At 39.7% G+C, this 12,034-nt stretch overlaps 1 protein-coding gene across 1 annotated transcript; it reads right to left on the bottom strand.

Moving 5' to 3' along the window:
- Positions 1-262: 262 nt before the first annotated feature.
- LOC113272542 lies at positions 263-11,208 on the bottom strand. The gene is made up of 5 exons (XM_026522364.1): positions 10,957-11,208; positions 2,311-2,741; positions 1,481-1,511; positions 1,060-1,233; positions 263-685 (listed from the first exon to the last, which is right to left on the bottom strand). The coding sequence occupies exons 1-5, from the start codon at positions 11,206-11,208 to the stop codon at positions 497-499; spliced, it is 1,077 nt and encodes a 358-aa protein (XP_026378149.1). The 3' UTR covers positions 263-496.
- Between the last annotated feature and the right edge of the window lie 826 nt (positions 11,209-12,034).

Here is a 12,034-nt window from a genome sequence, read left to right as displayed (position 1 = left end):
ACTAATCCAGTCTATGAAAAGAAACAACCTTTTGTTCTATTAACTGGCTATTGTTATTGTCTGTGCAAACAGTTAACAAGACGTTCAAAATGAGATCCAATCAACAAATGAGCATACTAATAATGAGCGCACAAAGTTTATCTAACACTATTGTTTAGATAAGATATCAGATCCAGATTCAACAACCATCTGAGTCAATAACCACCTACTGGAACATACATAAAGCCTAACCAACCACAATATCTACCTTAAAGTTATCGAGTGCTTAAACAGCATACTGAGCTGCATTGAAAATGTAGAAAAAAGAGATATGAAATGGACTCTTTAAAACAGAGTTCACAGAGACACTCCCTACAAAGTAAAAGTTATTCCCACACCAACAACTCCATTACTAGTCCAAATGCCTATAAAACTAAGCACATCAACATCTTAACTAATACTACTTAATAACAGTAACATAATGCCTTCCATTAGTGACCCTTCTCTCATTCTGGAGCTAAAGGCTGGAATTTACTGCAGAGGTCTGAAAGTACCCACTGTTTTCTCTGATGCCATGCTTGCAGAGGGGACACGAATCATTCTTCTTCAACCATTTGTCTACACAATCCACATGAAAGAAATGGGCACAGGGAAGCTCCTTCAGTTCTTCGTTATCTGCATACTTCCCCAAGCAAATGCTACATACCTATGCAACAAAAAAAACAAAAAAAAAAATAGAAGACAGAATCAGCAATAGGACTACTAGCTGACTTTCCAGTAAGATGGGTACTGCCAAGGGCTGTAAAGAAGAACAAAAAAATAAAGAAGTTTGCTATCATCAACAAGGGCTCAGTCATCCTGTTAAGATGGTCAAAGCAAACAGTTTTACAGATCTAAATTATATTCTTTTCATTTGGGCTTGTTCCGACTCGCAACATTGTATTACACAGGAACCACTTTTATTTGGCCATACTTATGGATCAGGTCCAAGATATGGCCATTTTGGACAGTGCAGACCAGGAAGTGACATGTAAACAAGATACCTTAAATTATACATCAAGATATTCGAAGAGAACTTACTGCATCTTTCCATGAGATGATACGTGCTTCTTCGGTTCCAGCTGCTAATGTCCCACCACCCTCCCCAACTCCTTGCGCATTGGTGTCATGAACATTAGTGGTTTCTGTGGTAGATCTTCTAGCCTGATTCAAACCTTCATGGGAACCCAGAATAGACATTACACAAGGCAAGCACTAACAGCATATTGAGAATATCCAAGGGTACACAATACAGCAAATCATAAGAAACAGCATGGAAAACCTGTGGGAAACAAGATTATTTTAACACTTATCACATAAAGGCCTCAGTTTATTCAACTTTTAAATCTATTGATTAACCTAAGTTAGATCTGGCCATCACATGTACAAGCCGGGCGCCTCAGCAGAAGGTTAGTGCTTTCCAAATAGAAATAGCCAGAGATAGCCAACACTAAGCCAGAACCCAAAGAAGCAGAGTGATCCAGGTATCGTCCCTGATTATCAGAATAAGCCACATTTATTAAATCACAGAACTTTCTAAAACAGATCAACAACTACAAAATAAAAAGATAAGGCTAGCTGCCGAAGGATCGTGACATGAGATGACACTAAAATCATACAGGAATTAACTAAAAATTAAACGATATCATATGTGTGATTTCTTAAAGAACAGAAAAGGAACACTAGAACCGAAGGGTCTTGGGCATCTAGTCTGCTAGTTGCTTGCTGCACCAGATATTGACACTTTCACAAACTACAGCACTTGGCCATCATAAGAGCGATACTGATCATGCATGGTTTGCTACAGCTTATTTAAATCAGTAAATTCATCCTTAACACTGCTGTATTGTCAAAACAATCCACAGGGCTACTTCAAGTCCGCTTGTTGGTTTGCTGCACCGAATATTGACACTTCCAGAAACTACATGGGTAAGTTGAACTTAGCCATCTTGAGAGTGATACAGATCATGCATGTTTTCCTACAGTTTACTTCTATCCCTAAATTCAGCCTTAACACTACCCTTATTGTTAAATAATCAGAAGCTATTTACATGCTACTAGGCAACTTGACAGATTGGAAAGTCTATTGTACCAGCTAGCGCAACAAAGATTGTGAAATCACTGAACATGGAAGTACATTGTAATTGTTACAGTAAAAATGAATCAAATGAACCAATATACCAGTTAGTCAGTATTATTCAATAATTTAGAACTTAATATATTTCCAACAAACAGTAAACTGGGTAGTATAGAAGGCCATGATCTGCTTTGCAAGAACAACAATAGCATTACCTTGCACTACCCTGGTTGCGGTGCATAAAACGCCGATACAGAAAAGGAAGGGTAGCATGACATCCAGATGCATATATAATATCCCATGCAAACACTTGATGGTTCTCATGTCTCGAGAAACATAAAACTATGGCGGAGGCCAGAATCTGACTCAAAGCAAAAACTACTTCAACCAAAATCCATATTCCAGATTCGAGCGGGTGCCTGCGTCGACGGACATTCCCTTCACTTCTCCTTGCAGACAACGAGTTTCTAGAGTTTGCACCATTCGAAGAAGGTAAAGAAGATTGAAGAATGGACAAATCCCTGCTAGAAGAAGCTCCCTCTTCATCATAATGGTGGCCTGGACCAGGAGAAGAAGTACCAGACCTCCTTTCAATTTCAATAATGTGGTCAGCATCACGATTATCTGACCTCTCCATTAGCAACAGTTACCTAAGAACTGGAATTGGATGCTTTCAACTACAATTCAATTACTCTGAAAAAGGAAAGAAGATACCACAACTTACATCAGTACCGAAATTTGGTAAACACAAACAAGTTCAAATTGTTGCATTACTGACATTTCACAATTCACACAATGACACAAATAAAATCACTGGAAACCACTGTTGATGATTATATCCTCATCAAAGAAAATCCACCAAATACTTCCAATTAATACATAATTATCCAGTAAAAAAGATTGTATACCCCAAACCCCCAACATTTCATACACAAGAGATTAGTCAACAAACCCTAAAGTCTGATCATCCCAACAAGGACAACAATAATTATTCAACAGAGCAAACCATATCTAGAAAAAGTAAACCAAAATTACACAAAACCCAGACTTAAATTCAAGATCATGAACATTACGCATGATCTAATTCTCTCATCTCTTTAACCAAACCCTAATTTCCCAACTCTTCTCAGCTGATCTAACTCTCAAACCCATCCAAAATTTACATCAAATATATAGATAATGAACTAATTAACAATCAAATTATACCTCAAAAAAAATGGAAGAAAATGGGAAATCACAAGATTTTACTAACCATTAAGCTATGAAACACAACCAAAATGAAGATGAAACTGAGACAGATATTTCTTCTTCTTCTTCTTGAGCTTGAGATAAATAGCTTCAGCTACTCTCCTTCTTCTTTTTCTTCTTCTAGAGGTATCCATCAAACTTTTTGAAATTGGAAACCCTATTTTCCCTTCTCAATTTTATTTTTTAGCTGAACTGGGAAAGAGTTTCCCTCCAGAGATTTGCTTTTATTTAATATTTTTTACCTTGCAAGGAAAAAGAAAGTTATCCTTAGGAATTTTATTTTAATGGAGTTTAAAACGGATGCTAATTGGACGCCAGATTTCTTTGGGGGTTGGTACATCCAGTTGTTAAGATTGTGTTGCTGTGTAATTTCTTTAACCCCCGAGAAATTTGGTACTTCAAGTCTTCTTACTTCTACTTTCTAGAGGTAAAAAAATCACCTCTTGATTTTTTCAAGGCTGCTAACAGCAACGGCTATGGAGCGAGGGTTCTTATTCAATATGAATGAGTCTCACTGGATTTGATCTAATTTGGTGCTATTATAGTGTGAGAATACCCACTCACTCATCAATAATCACTCACACATTAATTGAGAGTGGGTGAAAGGGGACACTAAGCGGCTGAATATCCGCCGTTTGGGGGAAAAACACCTTGAGCGGCTAAAGATTTGCCTCTCAAGCCTAATTTTAGACTTTTATTAATTTAAAACTCTTGAAAGTGGGACCCACGATTAGGTTATCTTATTTTAAAAAATAAATAAATACGGGGAGGCATACCTTTAGCCGCTTAGTCCCTTGAATTAGTTCCTCATAGTCACAAAACACTCTTTCACTCGGTCTCTCACTCAAATTGGCAGTGAATGAGTGTTAAAAACACTCACTCCATAGCCCTTGCTCTAATGGGGTACCATTTTGCTTGGGGTGTACCATGCAAAAGTAATTGTTTTTTGTCCTATATGTATATTGATACACCCCCAAATAAAATGGTATCCCTCATTAGCAACCTTGGATTTTTTTGTACAGTTTGACTTGGTCAGTGATGGAGTTATCCATTTAGTAAAAAGGTATTGTTGGTAAAATATTAGTAGTGTTACGCGTCACAACTAACATGTGAAAATACAAGGCTATTAACAGGGGGTGCCAATTTGCTTGGGGGTGTATCAATCCAAGGATAATTACTTTTTTGTCCTATATGTGTAATTGTACGCCCCAAGAAATTCGGTACCCCATTAACAATATTTATTAGATCACTATTGGAATTTGGAATTATATTTCTGAAAGTAATCCTTATGATTTTTCATCGAGACTCGAGCGTAACAAACAACATATGAATAGATTGATCAAATGAGAAAAATAAAATAAAATGAAACTTAGGTAAATTGAGTTAAGCCAATGTGAGAATTTGGGAAGTGGGCATCAAAGGTCTCTGACTTTACTTGCACCTACCCACTCCCACAATCCACCCCTAATTGAATGAGGTGGATACAAAATTAGCAAGGGTGCAGGACAATATCTTACTTTGGCAGAAACTAAAATGCGGTTTATTAAAGAAGATGTTGAAAAGGGAAAGCTTCCTGGAAGCTCCCTAGTCACTTCTTCGGACTTTATATCCCTAGGATACATCGTTGAATTCGCACCGCGGCATGGTTGAAAGGCTTGGCTCCAAAGGTCTCCTTAAAGCTATGCGCCGCATTCTATAATTCTTTACCCACGCTCTATGGTCTCGAGTTGTTAAAGACAAACATGGCATTGCTGATCTTGGATGGAGAACGAAACAACCTAAGGAGAAGCATGGTGTGAGTCTTTGAAGGAACATTTTTTCAACTGCAGAAGAACTTTTTAAGCACTGTCAATTCAAAATAGGTAAGGGCGATAGAATTAGACTTTGGGAAGATAAGTGGTGTATACAGGGACCTCTTTCTGCTCTTTGTCCGAGTCTTTGTAGCTTATCTAGCTCAAAATATGTATCTATTATGGATGCTTTTTTTAAATGAAGTTGATGCTTTTGGATGGAATTTGGGTCTTAACCACAGAACACGTTTGTATGATACAGAAATAACGGAACTTTTTGTTGCAATTCCTTTGGTGGACTCCATATTGCTCGTCTCTGACATGGAGGATCATCTAATTTGGCTTGGTGATAAGAAGGGTGTCTTTTCAGTTAAAACGGCATATAACAACTACTCTCAAGGTACTGTTCCTATCATTCCCTTTCCAAGTTCAAAGGTGCGGTCTAGAGCTTGGACACATCGGGTTGGGTTCTTTCTCTGGCAAGTCTGTCTAAATAGGCTACCAACTTTGAGTAACTTGCACCATAGGAATAGTGTTCTAGACTCACCAAATTTATGTTATCTTTGTGGTCTGATCGAATAAAATGAAGATCATCTCCTTCTGCAATGTATTTCATCTATTAGTGTATGAAATTACTTCACTAATTTTGTTGATGGTAGCAGTTCTATGCATCTGTTGATGGTGGATTTTAGTTCAGGGCTAAAACTGTAAAACCAGTTTTTAATGCGCTGTCACACTGCAAAGGGAAAGGCCTTTTAAGAAGTGATGAGTGCAGAAAACCTCCTCACTTTATTTGAATAATTCAATATATACATGAAATTCACTCAGAATGGTGCGTGCAACAGCAATCCCAAGTATTCTGTGAATTCTATCAGCATTACTAATTAATGCATGATTTTCCTAGTATTTTCCGTGCTATGTTCTCAGCTGAACTCTCATCATTGACATGACATGACGATTAAGTGTTCATTCTCAGCAGAGTAACATGAATCTCCCGAAGTGCCAATATTGAGATCTGCACGAAATACCCACATAGGCTACATCACTCTCCAACAAAGAGAATCTTGCATCGAAACACTTTTGATTAAGGTTAGCTCGATCAAGCATGCTTAAATTCCTTAAAGGAAATCTAGACTGTCCATATCAGTCTCAGAAACGATCGCGGCGACACAAATTGGTTGCGCAATTTAACAAGCCTAGCCAAACCCTGGCAGGAATGGGCAACCATCACGATGGCCGTCGGCGGGCCCAGTGTTCCGACCAATCGGACCTTTCCCAAACATCTCCCAGCGATGTCAAACGCCAACCTTAAGTAGGGTGGTCGCGCTGTTTGGGAGAAGCTCGATCGAGCATGGACTGTCCAAGACGGTCTTAAAATCATCACAACCGTCCAACTTCGCCAACTTGGTTGGACGGATTAGATCATCCCATGAGTGATTAGAGAACACTGGCATGCACGCTGGCGGCCCCACTTTCCCCTCACTCGAACAGATTGCCCACGACAAGGCCATAGGGTGATGAGTCGATTGCCAAAAACATGGCAGGCGTAATACTTCTAAGCCCTAATTTGGGTCGCGGAAGTACACTAGCGTCTTAAATCGATCACGACCATCCAACTTAGCCAGCCTATTTGGATGGCTTAGATCACATTTTGGACCATCAGGAAGGTGCACATAAGTTCACCGCCAGCCCACTATTGTCCCCACGTGATCGATTCTCCCAAGGGAAGCCAACGACATGCCAACCGCTTAGTCAAACTTGCGTGGACGTGGCTGTCTCAAAACGCTAATTAGGGTTTACGGAAACATGCTTCTGTCGTAAATTGATCATGACCATCCATCTTCGCCAGCCTAAACGGATGGTGTAGATATAGATTCAAGTGGTCCCAAAGGTGTTAGAATGTCCACCATTGGCCCACCTTTACATGTTGCCGTCCGGCCTGTGCAAACCAGAGCCAGATGCCTCGAAACGCATGCCTAAAAGGTGATAGGTCACACGGCCTTCAAACCCTAATTTGTGCTTTGCGACAATGTATTTCTGTCGCAAATTGATCGTGACCACTCATCTTATCCGGTCGAATTGAGTGGCCTAGATATGATTTTTGATGAACCAAGATGTGTATACATGCACGCCGGCAGCCTGCCTCCATGCATGCCCGATCGGCCCGTGTGGATTAGCACTCAGTGCTTGGATTTGGTTGGCCAAAGTAGGGAAGGCGCACGGTCCCTAAACCCTAAATTTCATCAACGACAATGCACAACTGCCGTAAATCAACTTGTCCATCCAACTTTGCATGCATAATTGGATGATGTAAATTTATCTCCAGCGAACCTACAAAGCATCATGACAACCACCAGCCACCTCTCTTCCACAGAGAGTGATCGACCAAGTGATGGCTTTTTTACACAGCCTTCAAACGATCACCCAAAGGTAGTCTGACATGCTTCCATTGTAAGACGCTCAATCCACGACTTATCCAATCAAGCTTTAAAACAACGATGATTCATGCATATCGATTGTTTTGAGCTGCTTGCTTAAAAGCGATGCACCACATGCATCGAGAATGTACGATATTTTATGAATATCAATTCCATAAATAACTTAGTTATTTAACTTAGCACCGTGTGCTATTTTTGCGGCAAGTCCCACGACTTGACCCACTCACTCGAGACATCAAACATGTCACAAACTGGGGTATTGGTCTGGCGGTTTACAGCGTGCGGCGCGCAACGCGCTCATTACGAGAACGTGTTAGGAAATGATGGACGGTTAACAGTGATAAGGGAAGTGGGCAAAGGCGTGATCGTGTGACAATCACCATCCCTACACGACCCCACTACTCCATCACATAACTTCCTACGAGATGAGGATTGTGCTCAAATGACTTGAATAAATAGGTTCTTCGACCTATTTCCAAACAACAGAAACCAAGTTGTTGTTAACGCCGTATTCAGAAAACAACCAGAACTGGTAGATTACATGTGCAATCCAGTTCAACATTCTGATACCAGTCATAAAAATCCAACACCTTCACAATCTCAACACCTTCTTCGCTTCCCTACCTAAGATCAACCCCATCTCCTTCACTTTGTGATCGAAGCAAGTCTGGAACAGCCATTTCTTGGTTTAGGCCAGAATTGTACAGATTGATCTCTCGAATCTAAAGTACTCCCGCGCAGTGCATTTGTTTAGGGTTTAGATTCGTTTCTTATCCACATACATCCAAATTTACCAAAACCAGCAGAAACATTTTTCACCCATAAACAACATCATACTATCAAGGAGGTTATAGTTGGTTGGAAAAATTCTCCTCTATCTGCTTAAGGGAAACAACTATGGAAACAACTGCCGACGACAATACCATGGGACTTGTGGAAGCTCGTAACGCTATTGCCTTCAATGGAAAGACTTTCAAGCTCCATAAGGTTATTAGAGATATAAAAATAGACGCCTTCAACTGGTCTAAAAGTATGGAATGTTTTAAGGGTATCAATATAATAAATGTAATTGTGGGATGGTCTAATTTTTTTTCTAAATCCTCACTAATGTAGGATGTCTGAGTGGTTTTGCTTTTGGGTTTTTTGGATTCTTTTTCTTTCTGTTGGGGTTTCAGTTTGTCTTCCTAGACTTATTGGTTTTCGTATTCTTTCATTTATTTAATGTAATTCCTTCTTTGCCGAGCAAAAAAAAATTACCCACGCTCGCACTAATAGTGCAGTCTAGAAGTGTTTTCCCCTAGTTGATCGGGTGCTTTTGATCAGAAAATATTTACCCATCTCCGAGTTTTATATTTGGTTTTTTGATCTTTTTCAAGAAGAAATATGAGCAAATATATTGTGTATCGTACAATATTCCCTAGAACATCTAGCACCAAAGGAAATTTACAGAAAAATCATTTATAGTTTAACGAAAACCTGGCTAAATTGGGGCCTGTAGGGATTAATTTGGGCATGTGACTACAAGACAAAAAATAATATTTGAAGTAAAATGGATAACCCCTTATCCAATTATTTTACTAAATGGCAAAACTACCCTTGATGGATTAGTGCTAATTTGGGTGATTAAATGATGTTTAATCAAGTTAACCCTGAAATCAACTACCATTAATTCATCATCAAAACTTGAAAAAAAACATTTTTTTTCCAGAATCGGTTGATGTTAGTGCAGTTGTAAACCGATTCTGGGTTGAGTTTTTTCAAAGGATGAAGTAAACCCAGAATCTGTTTTTTTTAATACCCAAATAAATCGATTGTAAGAATCAGTGTTTATATATGCCCACATAATACGATTATACCCTACTTTCAGAAACAAAATATTCATTACATAGTTTAGGAAATTAGCGCGTTACATATATAGGATTCAATATGGGTATTCTAGAATTTGACACATCAAATGTTCGTCAATGAACCTCTAAGCACGTTGGTACAACGTCGTATATTCTTTGTGGTGAATGAACTTAGTTTCCCATTATGAATTCTCCATAGCCCATTGAAATGTTCCAGCTGAAGTTCAGTTAATTCTTAAATGTTAGTATGCGAACTTTTAGCGATGACATAATTATAAATATTATCGGATTACTCACTTTTACCTAAGAGGAGCTCGTGGATGATAGTCGTACACCATTCTTAAATCATTCATTCATCAACATCCCCACCACGACCACTTCCAAGACCACGACCACCTCGTCCTTGTTTAGCATGTTGGGCGTTACTCGATACACCTTCAGAATACTTTTTTGGGGGGCTCTCTTCCTCTTTTTTTTTTTGGATCCTCTTCCTCCACCGGTTCCCCAAACTTTGCACCCGCTTCCACATCTTCGAGATTGTTCAATTCATCAATCATCTTTTCATTGGCCTTAACATTTTTCCCTCCCCTGATAACCATCTGTGCTTGGGTTATCAAGTGCCCAACTCGTCTTGTTTGTTTCCATTTGAGAAACAACAAACATTAAACAAATAACGCTAAAACAATTAACAAAACCGTAATTGAGAAATAATACGCACCAGGAATTCGAGAGATGTATCTTTTTCCTCTATCCGGGGCCTCTCATCTACTCGTATCACTCGAGTATGCGAAATATTGAGGTACCACGGCATGTAACCCGAAATTGCCTCATCATATGTTTTCAATCGACCATACATAGCATATCCGTTGTACCTTCTGTCATCCCAATATTTACATGATGGTAAAGAGTCGTGAACAATCTCAATATCATTATCACATGACTTGGTTTTTTTCTCATCGATTTTAAACTTCTTGTGCTCCTGTGGGATTTTTTGTATGTATCTGCATTGTCTTGCGACTCTCGTCGGGTTGTACATTACATATCCTCTTAGGTGAAACAACGACCCAAAACAATGAGCTTTCTCTTCGCACCCAACCATCTTTCCTTTTCCTTTGGCCAAACCCCCCTAGTAAGGGCCAAAGACGACGTCTTTTGTCTTCAAGTTGTCCAACTGGCGTCTCGACTTCATATAAACCGCATCTTGGTATTTTTCCTAACTTTTGTAGATGTACATGTCTCCATAAAAGTTACCTTCCCATTCTTTTTTCTCAAAATCCCTTGTAGCAAATATTGGGAAGTGCAAATATATTCAAGCCTGCAGAAAAGCCATATTCCACCCTAGAAGCCTTTCTCAACTCGTTCAACGAGTGTGAAAGGATGTCGGTGCCCCAAGAGTATTTGTGAATCTCATCAAATGGTTGCAACAGCTGAATAAAGTTGGCATTCACACGGGCACCGGAAACGTCGGGAAATATAACAGATCTCAGGACGTAGAGGACATACGCATTGGCCGTGGCGAAGATACGTTCCTTGGTCACCTCTTTTCCCTCAGCATGAAGTTTCTTTGTTACACTAAAGAGTGCCCTCAACTTAGAGAGATGGAATATCCTCTGATTTGATTTGCCTACTAGCATTGACTTGGTTATCTCCTCATCCCATTGGAACACTTCCTTGGTGAACGCGTAAATCTTGTCCCACTCAAGCTCTTGCGCGTACCCGTTGTGCTTCACGGCTTTACCATCTATGCTTAGCCCAGTAATGAACTTCACATCATTTGGAGTCATCCTCATTTAGCCAAATGAAAGATGAAAAGTATCCGTTTCCCCGTAATATCTCTCGGAAAAGGTGTAACAAAGAGGTTTGTCATAATCGAGATCCAAATTCTCGACCGCGGGCAACATACCCGTAGATTGTACTAGATCGATTACTTTCTCAACTTCTATGATGGTCGATTCTATTTCTTGCAGTGGCCAGCTCTTCATCATAGTCCCTGACGTTCATGGCTTCATACGACGAACGACATCCTTGTGATCCTATAAAACAAAACAAATCCGATGGACAATAATCAAAACACTACACAGATAATAAGTTTTATGTTACATAGCATGAGGTTTAGGTAGTTACTATTGTATGGAAAAAGACCGCGACCCAACTCTCTTTGTACCCCCATAACACCCGTCCTCCATCACCGGGCAACCCCTAAACACAATCATTAGGGTTGCGAGGAAACATCTTCTCCGGGTCGGGCATGTGGTCCCCCTTCTTCTTCTTTGGACTAACTTTCTTTCCATCTGTCTTACCTTGTTCTTGAGCGTCTCCTCCTTGGACTTGTTCTTGCACTTGTTCTTGGGCGTCTCCTACTTGGACTTGTTTTTGAACTTCTCCTATCTCTCCATCACCTTCATCCTCACTTTTTTCTCTATCACCTTCATCCTCACTTTCTTCTCCATCATCCTCATCCTCACTTTCTTCTCCATCACCTTCCTTGCCACCAATTTCTTCTTCATCACCTTCCTTGCCACCAGTTTCTTCTTCATTGATCTCCTCCTCGCCACTTTCTTCTTCAGAAACTTTTCTATCACCACCTCCTTCTTCAGTAGGTGTATCAGAATCAGA

This window comes from Papaver somniferum, chromosome 4, assembly GCF_003573695.1.
Source record: "Papaver somniferum cultivar HN1 chromosome 4, ASM357369v1, whole genome shotgun sequence".
Taxonomy (NCBI): Eukaryota; Viridiplantae; Streptophyta; class Magnoliopsida; order Ranunculales; family Papaveraceae; genus Papaver; species Papaver somniferum.
This window is presented reverse-complemented; position numbering and strand designations above follow the sequence as displayed.

Bases quoted from the DNA above. Each gene is read 5' to 3' on its own strand.
- LOC113272542 (XM_026522364.1), bottom strand. From the start codon at position 11,208: ATGAGGATGACTCCAAATGATGTGAAGTTCATTACTGGGCTAAGCATA. The intron at 2,742-10,956 runs GTGACCAAGGAA...GTTCTTAGGTAA, and splicing joins TTCATGCTGAGGGAAAAGAG to CTGTTGCTAATGGAGAGGTC. The intron at 1,512-2,310 runs GTAATGCTATTG...TCTGATAATCAG, and splicing joins CGCAACCAGGGTAGTGCAAG to GGACGATACCTGGATCACTC.